Raw genomic sequence first — 18,212 nt, forward strand, 5'->3', positions numbered from 1 at the left:
AAGCAGGCTAATAAGCAAGCAAATACTTGTGTACATTTAATGGTGGCCTAAAACAATTGAGTATCTTTACTAAATCTGTCTAAAAGTGGTAAAGTTATATCTCAGTTCTTGTTTGTTATTTGTTTTTTGAATGTCTACTACATTCATTCATATCCTGCGCATCTCCAGGGGGCTAATCCCCCCCTGTCCTCAGAACCTAGTGACGCCCCTGCTTATAGATTATAGAAAATTTCGATTCTGTTCCACACTCCTGTTCAGAAGGTGGCGGTAATGCACACCAAAAGCTGTTTCCCAACCGCCAATAATCAGGAGAGAAGAAGAAGACGACCAGGGACTACAGTAGCACCTTGATCATCCCACATCCACAGTTTGATTCTTTCTCCCGCCTGGACCTACAAAGAAGATCCACTCATGCCTGGAATTCTGCTGGGTGATGTGTTCCCCGACTTTGAGGCTGATACCACCGTCGGCAGGATTAAATTCTACGACTTCCTGGGCGACTCGTACGTTCACGTTCACTTTCTGTTTGACTAAATGTGGCGCAAGCTTAGATTTGCGAAACAAACAATTATTATCCTTAAAAACTCGTATGTATTCTTATCATTTTTTGACACAATTTCACTTTGATCACAGTGTCTGGCAAGCTCCATTGTAGTCTAAATAATATGCTTTCTGTGCAGTTGTAAACGGCACATCAGGAGTTAACTCCAAACTTGAGCTGCATACAGTATACATTATTCCTAGCGTTTATGCTAACTGTAAATATAGATTTCAACAAGAAGGACATTATATTTTTGAATTTTAGTAGAAAGGGACAATATTATTAGTCTTGTCTTTCCTCTACAACCAAGACAAGGCTGACATTGTGTACTTGTCCTCCAATACTGGCACGCATGGAGGTTCCCAAGCTGTGTGTGTGTGTGGGGGGGGGGGGGGGGGGGGCGCCTGGAATCTAGAAACGGGTTTACAGGCATGCAAATGTGCACTTAAGAACCAGGAGTATTTATTTACTGCTTTCCTTCAACACGTGAATCATGTTAGGATGATTCACATGTTAGGATGATTCACATGTTAGGATGCTGTGTTAAATTCAGGGGGCAAACTCATGCGAATAAAAAAAAAAACAGCAATTCCAATATTTAGATTTCTTCCGACATAGGGTTTAGTGCGCTCTCAAAATGTACTTCAAAATATGCACTAACTAGGTTTATTTTGACAGCAGTTTTAGTCAGTTTTTGGGGGGTTAATCATCCACATATATTCAGTTTCAGAGAACTAAAATGACAAAAGTGTTAAGAACCAGGTCCCAAAGAAAGGTAAAAAAGCTGTGATTTGATATACAGTTGAAAGTTTTAAGTTTTCAGTAAGATGGCATTTGCTAAATTATTTCTACTTTCTACATGCTGCACCTATGACAGAATCTCTTCAAAGTCAAAATTTCACGTACAAAGATGACTTGTCTTTAAACAATGTGAGAATCCCCGCCCACATGGCATGATTTTGGACGCTCCATTGAGATAGCTGGAGGGATATCTGCATGTATTTTAAGGCCACACCACTAAAACTATTTTTTTATATGGGAAAATCAAAGAAATCAGCAGAGGTATCAATAAAAGAATTGTGGAAGTCTGGTTTATCCATGGGTGCCATGTTCATGTGTTCAATTATCCAGAAGTATAAACAACATACGAATGCCCCGCCATCATACCGCTCAGGAAGTGGACAGGTTCTGTATCCTGGAGATAAACATATTTTGGACCGAAATGTGCCAATCAACCTAGAACCAAAACTAAAAGCCTTGTGAAGACGATTGCTGAAGCTAATATGTGTGTCATTATCCAGTCAATGGAGCTGTACTTACAAGGACTACAATATAAAACTACCAAGAAGCCATTCATCCAAAAGCAACATAAAAAGACATGTCCGGTCGTCTGAGGAAAGTAAAATGGAACTGTTGGGCCATAATTACCATTGTTACATTTGTAGGAAAAAGGAACACGCTTATAAACCTGAGAATAGCATCCAACTGTCAAGTATGGCTGGTGGCGGCATCATGTTGTGGGGCTGTTTTGCCAAGGTGAAGCTTGGTCACAAAGGGGTCTTCCAAATGGACTAGAACCCGAAGCATACCACAATTGTCACAAAGTGGTTTAAAGACAAAGTCAATGCTTTGGAGTGTCATCATAAAGCCCTGACCTCAATTCCATAGAACATTTGTGGCGTGTGCAAGCAAGGCGGCAAACAAACCTGACTTAGCTACAATCCAGCTCATGGAATGGCACACATAACACTTCACCCAAGTCATAAACTTTAAAGGCAACGCTACCAAATACTAAGGAAGTATGTCAACTGACTGTAAAAAGTCCTAAAGTATTCTCTCGTAACTGCAGCGTTGGCAAAAAATATCTTGCTTAAAACAGGAACAGTTTAGTCTGAGTTAATTTTAGATAGTGTACAGTAAATGAGTTATGTGTCCCGTGTCCGTGACGCAATTAAATGTCCTAATTTTTCCCATATAAACAATACATTGTTAACAAGAACTCCTGTTTAAAATCCAACTAACAAAAGAATCCGTTCTTGTCAGCAGACTAGACATGTGCTGTTTCAGCCCTCTGCACATCTACTCAGCTCAGATGTGATTCACATGCTAGTGTAGCCACAACAACACAACCCTCAACAATTAAAGATACGCACTTCATAGTAAATAAACCCATTTTTCCACCACTCATTGCTGTTGTCACGTGAGAGGATGTGCTGTAGTGATTAAGAAACATACTCCGGTGGTTCTGCGCATTTGTGAGGCCTACGTCACTTCATTCACTCGCATTTTTTTTTTTTTACGGAGCTCCAGTATATTTTTTACATTTATGAACATATACGGTCAATAGCCATACTCCATAAAGACAAAACAAATGAGCTACATTCAGTTTCTCTTCATTGGAATGGCCGGTATAAAAGTTCTCATTTGGCTGTACGTGCCCTAGCTATTGACATAAGAACTTAGTGGTCATTAAATTTGTAACATTAGTTGTAGCAGGAATTTAATTTGAACAAGAAACTGAAGAAAAAAAGGACCTGGTTAGATTTCAGTGAGGAGGAACATAGCTCCGGTTGGTGGGGGCCAAGAAAGTAAAGAGTTGTGTTCAAGAGAGTACTACATTTGCATCACAAAAATACCTCCTCGTAAAAAATGAGACCTCACAATCAATCGACGTTAACACGTAACGTAAACATTGCAGTCATAACGTGTCCATCTCACAATGACTGCGGTCTTTTTTTTTGAGGAGCCATTTTTGTGATGCAAATGTGTTACTACTCTCTTGAACACATGTTGTTTTGTGAAACTACCACCAATTGACCGCAGCTATATTCATCATCACCAAAATCTGACCAGACCTCGCTTCAGGACAAAGAGTAACGGTAAGTCACCATTGATGCACTACACTTTTTTTTCCCCCATTGGGGACCCATTCTCTTTTCCAGGGCCTCACTATATTGAAAACCTAACATCACCACTGGTGAGTTTTTGCCGATGTGCATTTTTTTTCCATTAGTTTCTGTCTTCGTTTTCATCATACGAAAACAATGCTGATTGTCAATGTAATTGACACTGCTAAAATGTTTTTTTTTTCAAGTTTACCTTTTAAATTAGCCATTTTAGTGTGCATAAAGGTTTGTGTTAACCTGGCTGGTCCACCAGTATCGCAGGCCTCACGAGTTGGTGATTCAGTGTTGCCATGACAACAACAGATAGGGTTCTGTTTAATACAGCCTAGTGTGGCAACACGGTTTTGGAATATTTTTAAGGTCAGAAAACTACATATAGTTTCTTTAATCTGTTAATTAATTTTACCTACCTTTTTGCTCCTATTATTTTTAGATTCCAACGTCTTTTTGTCTTCACAAATAGGAGACCCTCACCTATTTGCGAGTTGGCGTTCTCCAGCCCGTATATATTTGCAGGTTTCTTATTGTCGATTTAAATTGGAAATAGTTTGTTAAAATGGTAACTTAAATGAAAAATGGGTAGATGGTGGCATGTGCAGGAGGGAAAAAAAAAGAGTGCTGCGGCTATGAATCGACTATGAACTATGAACACTCTCCGGCAGGAAGATGTGATGATGTGCAACTGCTCGTTTGATGCTTTGACAAGACGTGAGGTTGTGTAACTAATGATTTTATAAGCAAAACACTGTATACGGTACGCCTGTAATTGTTTGTTAATGTGTAAAAGTGAATTTAAAAGAATGTTGAATAACTGTGAAGAGGCATGTTATAGTGATTGGAGTATCAAACATAAACATCTTTAGGTAGGGTTGAACATTATACAGGTACATCTAAAAAACATTTCATTAAAAAGTTTGTTATTTTTTGTCACTCATTTCAGAATGTGAAACCCATATATTATACAGATTCATTACACAGTGATACATTTCAAGCATTTCCTGAAATTTTGATGATTGTGCCTTTTTTATAGATCATGAAAACTCAAAGGGCCAGTGAGAAAAAAAGGATATTTTAAACAAAAATGTCAGAATTCTGAAAAGTATGTTTATTTTTTCCACGCTGCATGGTAGTGGGGTGGTTACTGCACAGGCCACATGGCTAAGAGACCCGGGTTTGATTCCTGGGCTGAATAATGTATTATAAAATTGTCCATAGGTATGAATGTGAGTGTGAATGGTTGTTTGTCTATATGTGCCCTGTGATTGGCTAGCCAAGGGTCCAGGGTGTTCCCGCCTTTCGATATAGGCTCCAGCATGCCCGCGACCCTTGTAAGGATAAGCAGTATAGAAAATGGCTGGATGTTCATTTCCATGTGTTCAATACTTGGTTGGGCCTCCTTTTGCATGAATTACTGCATCAATGGAAGCGATCAGCGTGTCGCACTGCTCAGGTGTAATGGAAGCCCAGGTTACTTTAATAGCAGCCTTCAGGTCACTACATTGTTGGGTCTGGTGTCTCTTACCTTCTTGACAATACCCCACAGATTCTGTATGGCTCATATCATGTGAGTTTGCTGGCCAACCAAGCAGAGTAACATGATGGTCATTGAACCAGCTTTTGTTACCTTTGGCACTGTGGGCAGGTGCCAAGTCCTGCTGGAAAATGAAATTGGCATCTCCGTAAAGCTTGTCAGCAGAATGAAGTGCTCTAAAATTTCCTGGTAGGTGGCTGTGTTGACTGTGCACTTGAACTGTGCACTGTGCACAGAAAACCCAGTGAACCAACACCAGCAGATGATCTGGCTCCCCTCTGACTGTTGACTCCAAGCAACATGGATTATGTGGCTCTCCACTCTTCAACATCTAAAATCCTTTATCTACAATAATTGGAATGAATGATGTTGACAGTGGGAGTAGTTGAATGTGTAGGGGACAGTGGATTCATTATAGGTTTCCATTTATGGTGACTATAAGGAATGAGAACGGTTTGGAGCAGGCTAACGCCAACGAGTAAATCTCCGTGGTAACTTAGATGAGAACATATCACACTTTTTGAACAATTGTGGATAGGTTGAGCCAGGATACCGGCATATCCCAGCTTAACCCCTTAACGTAGTTATCGGTACAAACCATCGTTCCCAGGGGGTTCAGTAGCTGACAAAAGCCGATATATTTAACGGTGCTGAAGGGTTGATCACCCAGCGCCTTTCCATGATGAAATCGCAGATCGTTTTAGCAACCTGGTTGTCTCTGTCAAACTTTTTTTTTTGCACTTTTTTTTGCAACAATTAGGAATAAGCACCAGGCGTTGTAGTGATGCTGGCGTTTCAGGTGGGTGGTAAGGTTTGATGTGTTGAAGGTCCATGTTCTGCGACATGTTTGTTTACGTGTTTAAGTTAGCTCAAGGGAGGCTACGACAGGCTGTTTGCAGCGCATCACAGAAAAGCAGCGCTTGATTTGCTCATGCTCACCTACCTACAAGACAGTACAGGTAATCTCGCCTCATTGGAGCTTTTTTGTTCATTGTTATCAGAGGTATTGGTCTATTAATTATCGTACACCCCAGTTTTTTTTAATGCTCAGTGATTAGAACTCTATCTAACAAGATTTGTTTTGGTCTCACAAGGCACTTTTTTTGTTCATTTGGGGGAAAATATATATGAAAAATTCCAGTGAGGGCACATTGTGGAACTAAAGGATAGTTGGAAAACATTGGTCTTTTACTCTTTTTTTCCCCCCATTGTTTCTGTTTTTTTATTATTTCAGCTTTCTTTTTAAATGATCAACTTTTCCCTTTTTAATATTTCAACTTAAATGAGGTTATTTTATTACGTTATCATATTACAACATCACTCTCGTACAATTACTATGTTGTCTTAGAATCCAGCTTTATCTCTTAATATTTTCACTTCATTCTGGTGAAATTGTTGCTGGTTTTTTTTACCGGCAAATGGCTCATGGGCTTGACTTTGGATACCCTTTGGACTGACTGCTCATCTTCACCTCTCTCATCGGACAGATGGGGTATCATGTTCTCCCACCCAAAGGACTTCACACCCGTCTGCACCACTGAGCTGGCCTTCGCCGCCAGCATCAGCGACAAGTTCACTGAGCGCAACGTCAAGATGATCGCATTGTCTGTGGACAATGTGGATGATCACATATTCTGGAGCAAGGTGGAAAAGTTTGTTTTAATTGCTCACGTTAAATGCTACGTTCTCCCTGTGCATGCCTGGGTTTTCTCCGGGTACTCCGGTTTCCTCCCACATTCCAAAAACATGCTAGGTTAATTGGCGACTCCAAATTTTCCATAGGTATGAATGTGAGTGTGAATGGTTGTTTGTCTATATGTGCCCTGTGATTGGCTGGCGACCAGTCCAGGGTGTACCCCGCCTCTTGGCTGAAGACAGCTGGGATAGGCTCCAGGATAGGCTCCAGCATACACGCGACCCTCATGAGGATAAGTGGTAAAGAAAATGGATGGATGGATGTTAAATGCTACACTCATGTGACATAAGGAAAAAAAAATTGTATTGTGATTTTTGATGAATGGGTAGGGCCGGAAACCCCAACCACCCTGCAATAAAAGTATTTCTATGATAAGTAACTTACTGCAATAAGAGTCTTGCATAATCCAAAATTGTACATTTATCCAGGATAGTGTTTTGTGTTGTTGCTTATGTAACTTCTCAGGTCAAAGTGAATTTGTACAGTATTTTTTTGTAATAAAATATATTAAGGCAATTACCTAAAAATGTATTATATTTAAAATACAATTTACAATTTAAAATATTTTTACCTCAAATCAATGGCACAATACATTTTTCAAACAAACTTGAAATTTGTTGCATATTCACATTTAAAAAATGTTTTTTTTTTTTACAGATAGCACTTATTGGCTCCTGCAGACATGTAATCTATTTGTTTGCTTGTATGTGTATGTATCTAAAATATCTATCTGTGTGTTTCTACAGGACGTGATGGCATTCAACAGCTCCACTGCTCCTCTTCCCTTCCCCATCATCGCAGATGCCAACAGGAAGTTGGCCACTCTGCTGGGCATGATGGACCCCGATGAGATAGACCGGGACGGCAATCCGCTTACTGCTCGCTGTGTAAGACCAAATGCCTTCATCGCTGTAGCCACGCTGGATAATAATTTAGAAAAACGCATAACAATAAGCGGATGATGTTCTGGCTTGGGTCAGGTGTTTGTGATCGGGCCTGATAAGAAACTGAAGATGTCCTGCCTCTATCCTGCCACAACGGGGAGGAACTTTGACGAGCTGCTGCGAGTGATTGACTCCTTGCAGCTGACTGCACAGAAGAAGGTGGCCACTCCTGTCGACTGGAGGGTATGCGCCTTTTTTATACAGCAGTGTGAAAATGTATTCCTGGTTTGTCACACTTAAATGTTTCAGCTTATCAAATGCATTTAAATATTGGTCAATGACTACACAACAGAACACAAAATGCAGCCATTTATTAAGTGACAAAAAAGCCTACATGGCCCTGAAAAAGTGATTGCCCCCACTTAAAACATAACTAAGATTAATTGAGATCTATCACTCTGGAAAAAGTTATTTCTAAAGCTTTAGGACTCCAGCAAACCACAGTGAGAGCCATAATCCTCAAATGTGTGGTGGACCTTTTTGGAAGGTGTGTGTCCCATAACATCTGGAGTAAAAGTAATGACACATTTCAGAAAAACAACATCATACCAACAGTAAAATATGGTGGTGGTAGTGTGATGGTCTGAGGCTGTTTTGCTGCTTCAGGCCCTGGAAGACTTGCTGTGATAAATGGAACCAAGAATTTTGATGCCTGTCAAAAAATCCTAAAGGAGAATGTCCGGCCATCTGTTTGTGACCTCAAGCTGAAACCAACTTGGGTTCTACAGCAGGACAATGATCCAAAACACACCATCAAGTCCACCTCTGAATGGCTGAAGAAAAACAAAATGGAGACTTTGGTATGACCTAGTCAAGTCCTGACCTGTATCCTACTGAGATGCTGTGGCAATCCCTTCAAAGGGGGCTTCATGCTGGAAAACCCTCCAATGTGGCTGAATTACATCAATTGTAAGAGACTGTAAGAGACTCATTGCAAGTTATTGCAGACGCTTGATTGCAGTTGTTGTTGCAATGGTGGCCCAACCAGTTATCAGGTTTAGGGGGCAATCACTAAACCAAATTTTTTCCCTCCCTTAATAATAAAAACTTTTATTTAAAAACTACATTTGATTGATCTGAAACATTTAAGTGTGACAAAGAACAAATTAAATTGGGGAGGGGCACTTTTCCACACCACTGTATTTATGTAAGCGTATATCATTCTTCAAAACTGTTCTGGAACAATTCAAAGTGTGACCATGGCTTTACAAGTGTACAGAGTACAAGAATGCAACACATAAAACAGTGTAGGACACCAGGTGACTACAAAGTACTCAATAAAAATCTAGTCAAACATAAACTACAATATACACAGTCATGTTTCAAAATGAAGACACCCTGTGCACTCCCGAAACGCTGTACACAAAAGGTTGAAAATGTGTACACCCCTACTGTGTTGCCTGTGCTGTTATTTTTCTGACTACATACACCAAATACATCGGATTGACTTGACATTTTTCACACAGCTCCACTAAACACGTAACCTCAAGGTAATTAAGTGAATGACCATGAAATTTGGTACAAATTAGAGGATGTCTGTCTTACATGTTACAGACATTACATACACCGGTCATAATGTTCCTAATATATTGGTTCCTCCTGTGTGTTTTTTAGCCCGGGGACAAAGTCATGGTCCTTCCAAACATCTCTGACGAAGAAGCGGCTAAGCTCTTCCCTAATGGCGTGACCACTAAAGATGTGCCTTCCGGGAAGAAATATCTCCGCTACACTCGGCTCTGAAGACCACCACGGCACCCTCATTAGAAATTCAGATCAAAAGTACAAAAGGACCAAAATACATTACTAGTCATTTAAATTAATTCATGCACTACAAGGTCCATTAATGAAACAGAGTTAGTCACTTAAACAATGCCTTTTGGCGCACCATATTGAAATAAAGCAAAAGTCATCTTTGAAGTGCTTGCTTTGTCTCCTGTTATATCTTTATTGGCCTTTAAGTGTCGCCAAATAACCAGATATATAGACCACATGTAATGCTGCCGAAGTACAAAGTATTTGATTTGTTTCCTGTTATACATTTGTTGGCCACGAGGTGTCGCCAAATAACCGAATATACAGCCCACATGTGATGCTGTCGTTGTAGTTTAAAATATTCGCCACTTGGCGTCACTATTTAACATCTATTTAAATACTATTAAATACTATTTAACAAACATCCAGGCTGGCAGTTGGTACTGCTGTGGCAGGGTTTGATGCGTGAATCAAAAAAGACATATTACAAATACATTATACTCACGTGGGGTAGTATAGCAACATGGAGATATTTTCACTTTCAGCTTTCATCTGCCCATGTTTGTTACAAAATTTTGTATCGCACTTAAACAAATCCGTTTACCCTGTACTGTCTTGCGTTTTTTTTTTTTTTGTGTCACTGTTAAATAATTCCCACCCTCGGCCATCTCTGTGTGGAGTTTGCATGTTCTCCCCGTGCACGCGTGGGTTTTCTCCGGGTACTCCGGTTTCCTCCCACATTCCAAAAACATGCTAGGTTAATTGGTGACTCCAAATTGTCCATAGGTATGAATGTGAGTGTGAATGGTTGTTTGTCTATATGTGCCCTGTGATTGGCTGATGGCCAGTCCAGGGTGTACCCCGCCTCTCGCCCAAAGACAGCTGGGATAGGCTCCAGCACCCCCCACGACCCTCGTGAGGAAAAAGCGGTAGAAAATGAATGAATGAATGAATGAATGTTAAATAATTTGGACAATAGAACCAATGTAAGCAATTTGATAAAGGTAAGAAACACTATTGATCTCGCCATGTTGTACCAGAAGTCCTCATTAACACTCAGTTCCATCTGTCATTCAAAATTGTTTGCATTACTTTTGTAAAACTATAATTCATTAATTTTCTACCGCTTTTTCCTCACGAGGGTTGCGGAGGTGCTGGAGCCTATCCCAGCTGTCTTCGGGCGAGAGGCGTAAAACTATAATATTCCGTATAAAATCTATTTTTGTTGATATGTTTGCATGTCTTGAGCAGACATGATTTCCTGTGGGAAAATTTACCTTGGTTTTCATCTGACCTTTTTGCCATGAATAACGAAAACCAAGGTACCAGTGTATTGCGATTCCAGTAAATGAAGGAGCACCCCTACAGCTAATATTACTGCGACTACTACCAGACAAAAAATACCCAACATAACATCCTACTCCTTCCTCTCATGTTCATCTATTACCCTCTTGGCTATGTAGCCTCATCCATCCAACACTCGTGAGGGTAATACAACACCTAAAGCCAGCTACATACACACACATACATACATACATATAGTAGTATGTACTAGTGTTGATCAAAGAACCGTGATAGAACCGGCCTCCTCCACCAAACTCTGCTTATCTCACACAAGATATTTCCCTCTCAGACGAGCCAGGCTCCAGTTTTCCTGAGGATTGATAACCAGGCACCAGCCAGCCAGCAAAATAAGCTGGCTACTCGTATTCTGTAACATTTGAACCCCCCTGGGAGGATTTACAAGCTGGATTTGACTAGCCTACATGGTCGGGCTCTGGCTAATGTGACGATGTGATGTCAATCGCTGAATGGCAAAATAATTTTTGCAGATGTTTAATGGCAGGCAACAAAATTCACCATAGAGATAAGATACAAAGACTCAATATAATCCAAAAGTCAAACACACAGCACGTTCACTCACCCATTTGTGTGTGTAATATAGACTTGTCATAGGATTCATAGTGAAAATGAATGACCATGACAATCTTATGCTAGATAATCAGAATGACTCCAAATAATGGCACCAATGCACCGTGTGAACGCGGTGTGAGTATGCCCTTAGTCTTCAGTCTTAGTCTCACCCGTGCCAAAGACGTCGGCCATGTTTACTGTGTATACATTTACCGTGTGTGTGTGTGTGTGTGTGTGTGTGTGTGTATGTGTTGATTTCATGATGGAAGAGGTCAGTGTTCCCATGTTGTGCACCAGGCATTGACTTTATCACCTGACGCTGCCCGTGACCTCCAGGTTAACAAGCCAGAGACCAGTCGTGCATGTGCGCACACACACACACACACACACACACACAAACACACACACAGATATGCAGAGCTTTGGCTTGATGCTTTCCAGACACACACTCCCTCACTCCCTTGGCACTCTCCCACACAACATACTCCTCCCTCCCCCCTCTCTCACCACCAGCTCCTGCTTATCAAACTTTTTTTGTGCCTCTTGGAGCTTCCCTTTTTCCCATGCACAGACAAAACACTACAGCGGTGCCAAGGAGGGGGGCCTCCCTACCGCTTGCTTGAGGAGGTTACTGCCCTGCAGGCTTTGTCTGCACCTTGGAAGTGAAGGTCAGTCTCGCACACGTGTGGTGACCTCAGGATCAGACTGACCTTTTAAGAAGCGACACCACCCTTGAGCTGACACATCCACGCCCGCTTAATGTAGAGATGAGCGTTATTGTTTTGATGGAGCTTCATAAATACAGCGTGCAGACAGGCTGTTAGAGCGGAGAAGGGGCGCGTACAAACAGTTTGATGAATGCGGAGGTAAAAGTGCAATCACTCTCTCTCTGCTTCATCACTATCAATACCGCCATCTTCCACCCTCCTCCTCCTCGTCTCTATTAGAGACACATTGATCACCAGCTGCTGCCATATCACCTGACTAATGGCAAAGGGTGTCTGGGGCTTTTAAAAAGCAGCCAGCGACAGTGCCAAGCGCTTCATCACGGTGTCAAGGCAAATGGCTCCTCTGGTAATAAAGTGCACCGCCTATACTGTACACACACGCACACACATACATAACACATGAGGACTCTACCATTATGACGGGATGCAGTGAACAACTCGGTAGGAATCACATACCACCAGCACTCCACACTAAACCACTTTAAGTCATTAATAACCTTTTCTAGCACTGAGGACTCAAACACACACACACACACACACACAGTCTTTAATTCCCCTCTCAGTGGTAGACGTGTGCAGTACACTCCTAATTGTCATGTAATAAAAAGGACTCCCCGCATGATCCTGAAAAATTTTACTTCTTTAAATGAGCTTTTAAATACGCCTCGTTGCAATAGAGCATCCAAGGTCAAATATACAAAAATACATCTCTAAAGTTGCATATTAACTTCACTTCAGTATCAAAGCAAGGGTGGGGAAGCTGCGACCCATGGGACAAAAACAGCCTGCAACACCAGGCACGCCATGGCAGTGTCAAAAGTAAAAGTAAACACCAAATACTCCTAATATATGTTTTTTTAAGAAGGGTGTCAGTGACAGCAAAGAGTGACAATAACCATAGAGTTGGAAATGCAACCTATTGTAACACAGGATGTTCTGGCTGCTCAGTACAATATGGCATAAATGTTTTTTACTGTGAACAAAGGCACCTGACATTCACAGTTCTACTTTCATGTGTCATAAAAAGGTGAGTAATTTTATTGCCTTACTTTGTAGTTTTATTGAGTCTTTACGCAGCATCTTTGTACACCTGCATGACAGTTAAGAATGTTAGAAGTATGACACAACTCCTTAAGTCACCCTTGCCAGTAATGAAATGTTTGGCTTTAAGAAGATGGAGCCATTTTATCTTAGTTGTATTTAATCTTATAAGACACATTATGGCAACAGTTTTTCATTCATTCATTCATTTTCTACCTATCCTCACGAGGGTCGCGGGGATGCTGGAGCCTATCCCAGCTGTCTTCGGGCGAGAGGCGGGGTACACCCTGGACTGGTCGCCAGCCAATCACAGGGCACATATAGACAAACAACCATTCACACTCACATTCATACCTATGGACAATTTGGAGTGGCCAATTAACCTAGCATGTTTTTGGAATGTGGGAGGAAACCGGACGAGTACCGGACTTGGCGACGTGTACGTTCGGACGCTTTGCGATCTTTGCATTTCACACACTCTTGTTTGGAACAAGTTGTTGTATTTTACTCTAAGAAAACCCACGCATGGAGAACATGCAAACTCCACACAGAGATGGCTGAGGGTGGAATTGAACCCTGGTCTCCTAGCTGTGAGGTCTGCGCGCTAACCACTCGACCGCCGTGCCGCCCGGCAACAGTTTTTATTAAGATTATTTCTATTTGCATTGTTTCCTGTGGGGAAAATAGCTTTGAAATATGAATAAATGTGAGCTCACTGCAGCCGCACTCTTGAGATGTGACGTGGACACCACAGGAAAGGAAGCGTGAGGGTCTGAAGCGTGCAAAGAAAGAGAAACTGAACAAAGGCAGAACGTAGGAGGAAAAAAAAGATACAATTACAAACCCACAATGCTGTTTTTCATCGCCTGTGTTCTTTTCCACTAGTTTATTTTGCTAAAAGCAAAGGGCAGCCAGTGTTAGAGGGCATAGGGAAGGTGCCTGTGAAACTCTATCGCTGGAGGGAAAACAGGCCGAGTGCCACTTTGGTGTGTTTGTGTGTGTCTGGTTGGGCGGTAGCATTGGTGAAGAAACTGGAATAAAGTTGACGGGCTGTGTTGTGAAGAGAAGAGGTGACGCGATGTTGCCAAGGCAACTGTTTAGGGTTTGGTTGATTTTTCCCAAACCATAATGGAGCTCATAATGAAAGCAGTCTGGCTTTCCTGGCTCTCTCTCTCTCTCTCACACACACACACAGAATGGAGTAACACATGTTTTGCTTTATGCTTGTTTATGTTCATCCAGCAGGGAGAGCAGAGCCGTGCTCAACTATCAATTAAAGCCATGATATAAATTCAGCCAATAAGAGGAACAGGTCTGTGTGATACACCACTCAACTGCAACAAGTTCAAACAGCATCATGCTAATATATTATTATATATTATGTACATAATACATACGTCTTTCGTATGGCTTCACCCCACCAGAGAGAGAGCATTGAGGCTAATAAAACAGTGTATTAGCAAGGCTTTGAGCCAATACATGTAACACATGGACAGTAATAAGTCTCTGTGTGTGTGTTAAAAAGCCTGGGAGATGTGTATGTTAATGTCCCCCCCGTCCAAGTATAATGAGCTCCCCAGGGCCTCCCTCACCTTACACCCCCCCTCACGGCTCCCACTTTTCTCTGTTTCACCCTCCTTCAAAACTGGCCCGGTTAACCCCACTCATACCTCCTCCAAGTGCCAAAACAAGCAAGAACTACTTAGATTGTGAAACTTTATGGAGGGCTATTAAGGAAACAAACACATGGCATCTGTAAAGCTGAAGTTTACAGTAGTTTAGTCAGCCGTTTGGAGAGTGTATTTTTTCCACTCTATTTACAACTTGCATGACAAAAAAAAAACGATTTTAAGGGTTTTCAACTTTTCCCTACCGTAAAATTGCTCCGTACTGTATCGCTGCCTCACAAAATTGAGTGAAACATGTGTGACTGCTAAATAACCCGCCATGGGGCCACAGAAAGTTGTGAGTGGCAGCGTTCGATGAATAGGGCAAGAAACACTATTCAATTCAATCCTGCCAGGATGCACAGAAAATATGCATTAACAAAAAGTTCCATCCATTCATCATTTATAGTGATTTCTGTGTGTAAAACTATAATTAATAAATGTAATTCATATTTATGGGAGTATTATTTCCTGTGGGAAACATTACCCAGGTTTTTGCCTTTGGGAACAACTTAACGTAAAAGCGAGTTACCACAGTTTCTTGTGAGAACCATACTTTCTGGTTGCATCTTTCCAACAAGCTTACGGTCAGTGATTTCACCACAAGCGGTGATGATGCCGCAGCCACCTTCATCCTGCCCCCAATCTTTTTAGAACGGGGTCACTAATGAGGTGGGGTGGCGTTAGCTGCCCTTTTGTGGCGTGTGCATGATGAGCACATGTAGCCCACCTGAGGGTCATCCTTCATCTACAGTTGACTGACCTTTGATTCCATTTGCTGGCATCACACTGATAATAAACACTGGCAATGACTTCCTGACAGGCAGAGGCAAAAAAAGGAGATTTTGGTGTCAGGTTCATTTCCTGTCATGATAAAATCTTGGTCTGAGTTCATGTGGGATTCAAAGTGAAATATTTGCTATTGAAAGAATAACTCACAAGTCATCCCAGTTAAAAGGTAACATGCATGAGGAGTCACTGCATATTTATAGCTCTCTTGTTGTGCTGCAGTGTTTGGGGGGCGTGTTTTGGTCAGCGGTGATTTGTTCACGAGCGGCAGGACAAAGTGAACAGATCCGAAAACTTGGCCAGGACATTCCCTGGCTCTCTGCCGTGATACTGATGCATTCCACTGGAATGCAAAATGCCACAGATTTCCCAGAGGTGTATTAAACAAAAAAGCTCAAACCAAAACAAATTAAGCATAAACCGGATTAGAATTGTTTGGCTGGGGTTAGGATTAAAGGTTGTCAGTTATGGAAAACCTGTTTATGATTGTTTTTTAACATTATTAGACCTCTCAAGACATGAAATAACACCCATATAGACACCTTTATACATTTGTATTACCCAATACACAAGATACCATCAGAGAAAATGAGACATATTAGACATAAATAAGATAATATACACGCACATGTTAGCAATTCCTTGTTTTTGTCTGGACAATGTACATCCATTCATTCGCCATCCGCCATTACAATACAGCAATGTACAGTAAGTATATATTTTGATTTTGTTTGGTTAGATATATATATTTTAAAGGGGAACTGCACTTTGGGGAAATTTTACCCATCATTCACAGTCCTTATGTGAAACATAACATATTTCTTTCCCTTTTCTGTGCATTATAACACCAGAAAGCTAACTGAGCTAGCTAGCTTACAATGCACGCCATTGGGATACACCTATTTCAACTACAAAGCCCTCCAAAAAAAACTCTAACAGCGTTTTATTGTTTGATTTACATGCTGTTATCAAATACATTGATGATAACATGTAATACTATCTTGCCGTATTGTGATGATTTAAACATTACCAAAACTTTACTCGCACGTTGATTTCACACGGAGCCTTACGCTAGTTTCGTCAATAACAGCAGTATAGATACAGTGACAACACTTACGTTGTTCGCTCTTCTTGGGGTGGCTGTGTCTTCCAGCACAAGACGTATGCTCCAGTCCTCAGCTAAAACCCCCGGACAGCAAACTAGCATCTTGTTGAGTCTCCATAGCAAAATTGAGAGCTAGGTATCCACTCTTCCGTCAAGTGAGGCATCGTGTTAGTCCGCTAGAGCTGTATCGTTTTTCATATTAGCTGCTACAATGACGATATTGCTGTAGCTTGGTGAGCTGGGAACGAACTGACAGGGAACGTGAGCTGGGCTTAGACCGTTGTGAGACAGGTGAGTATTACCCTACCGATGATGTGACAGTGTTGTTTTGTCTTTGAACATGACACCTGACCGTGTGTGGATGCAGAACAGAGGAGCGTGGGTGCTTGCAGCCTGCTGGTTTTTGACCGTTGATCGACCACCTTCATCCAATACAATCCACCGTAACTAGTTGTCAAGCGAGCCATGTTTCCAGACCAAGTGCATACAGATGCAGGGTGAAATGGAGGAGAAAGGATGTTTAATGGAAAATGGACGCTTGCCAAGTGGCAAAGTGTCCTCTTGGCTGTCTGCTGGTTTTATGTCCATCACAAACGTCTCATCACTGAGGGCACGCCGCCTGTTTAAATGTGTGTCATTGTGTGTAATTGTGTGCAAGTGTGTCTACTCGCTACAACTTGTTCCTTCAGCTGTAAATAAGAGAGGAAGCAGCTATTTCTCTGGACGTATAATTGAGGCTCACTTCCTGTTTGGCGACCCATAAAGACAGATGATAACACGCTCAAGGAGATGCGGCTGCCGCTCTACGCTCATGTGTGCGTGAGAGCATCAGTCTGACTCCTCCTCCAGTGCCGTGTCCTCCTTGAAAGAAGAGCATTGTCTGCTCTTATCTCTCCATCTCCAAGGAGGGGAGGCCGCCTTCTTGCTTTAAAGCCGTGATTCATGGTCACCTCTCCATGCTGACAAAGCAGAGCACATATTAGCCTGTGATGGATGAACAGCGCTGCTCACTAGCAGGCAGGTCGGGAGGTCACGTCGGGCCTCAAGGATATGAGAAAGAGACGGGCTAAAATGTAAAAAGTTGACACATAATGGGAACTGTAGACAGCACATCAGGCTTTACTGAACAACTAATATGAAAATGATTGTTTGTTCTGGTCTGAATCAAATAGTCAAACACCTCATGAAATACTGCAATGCTACACTTTTCCACCTTTCACGGTCTAAAGTTCTGAAACCAAACTATAAAAAGCTACTTCCGTGTCACACCGAACATTACAGTAACATTAGTGACACCCAGTGGCCAGTGTAGAATACTACATATCATCTATGCTTGAAAATTTGCTGCAATATGTATATTGGCTGTATTCAACCGCAAAACATGGTTCTATTAATATGCAGTGGTGTGAAAAACGTGTTTGCCTCCTTTCTGATTTCAACTGAGATTAATTGAGAGCTGCCAGTGTGGAAAAGGTTCTAAAGCCATTTCTAAAGCTTTGGTACTCCAGCAAACCACAGTGAGAGCCGTTATCTACAAATAGTGAAAACGTGGAAAACAGTGTTGAACCCTCCCAGGTTGGGCCGGAAAACCAAAATTA

The 18,212-nt window shown here is 41.6% G+C and overlaps 2 protein-coding genes across 2 annotated transcripts in view; one reads left to right on the top strand and one right to left on the bottom strand.

Annotated features, from left to right (window-relative positions):
- LOC131130121 (flavin-containing monooxygenase 5-like) overlaps window positions 1-18,212 on the bottom strand; it is a 95,314-nt gene that overhangs the window by 14,139 nt on the left and 62,963 nt on the right. The gene's annotated exons all lie outside the window — the stretch shown is intronic.
- On the top strand, window positions 292-9,546 carry prdx6 (peroxiredoxin 6). The gene is made up of 5 exons (XM_058074322.2): window positions 292-503; window positions 6,466-6,622; window positions 7,421-7,561; window positions 7,655-7,801; window positions 9,233-9,546. Exons 1-5 carry the CDS (start codon window positions 412-414, stop codon window positions 9,356-9,358), a joined length of 663 nt encoding a protein of 220 aa, XP_057930305.2. The 5' UTR covers window positions 292-411; the 3' UTR covers window positions 9,359-9,546.

Source organism: Doryrhamphus excisus, linkage group LG4 (assembly GCF_037039965.1).
Source record: "Doryrhamphus excisus strain RoL-2023G ecotype Guam linkage group LG4, RoL_Dexc_Guam_v1.1, whole genome shotgun sequence".
NCBI lineage: Eukaryota > Metazoa > Chordata > Actinopteri > Syngnathiformes > Syngnathidae > Doryrhamphus > Doryrhamphus excisus.

Coding starts and splice junctions, on each gene's coding strand:
- prdx6 (XM_058074322.2), top strand. CDS start 412: ATGCCTGGAATTCTGCTGGGTGATGTGTTCCCCGACTTTGAGGCTGAT. Junction 504..6,465: donor TACGACTTCCTGGGCGACTC/GTACGTTCACGT, acceptor CTCATCGGACAG/ATGGGGTATCATGTTCTCCC. Junction 7,802..9,232: donor CCACTCCTGTCGACTGGAGG/GTATGCGCCTTT, acceptor TGTGTTTTTTAG/CCCGGGGACAAAGTCATGGT.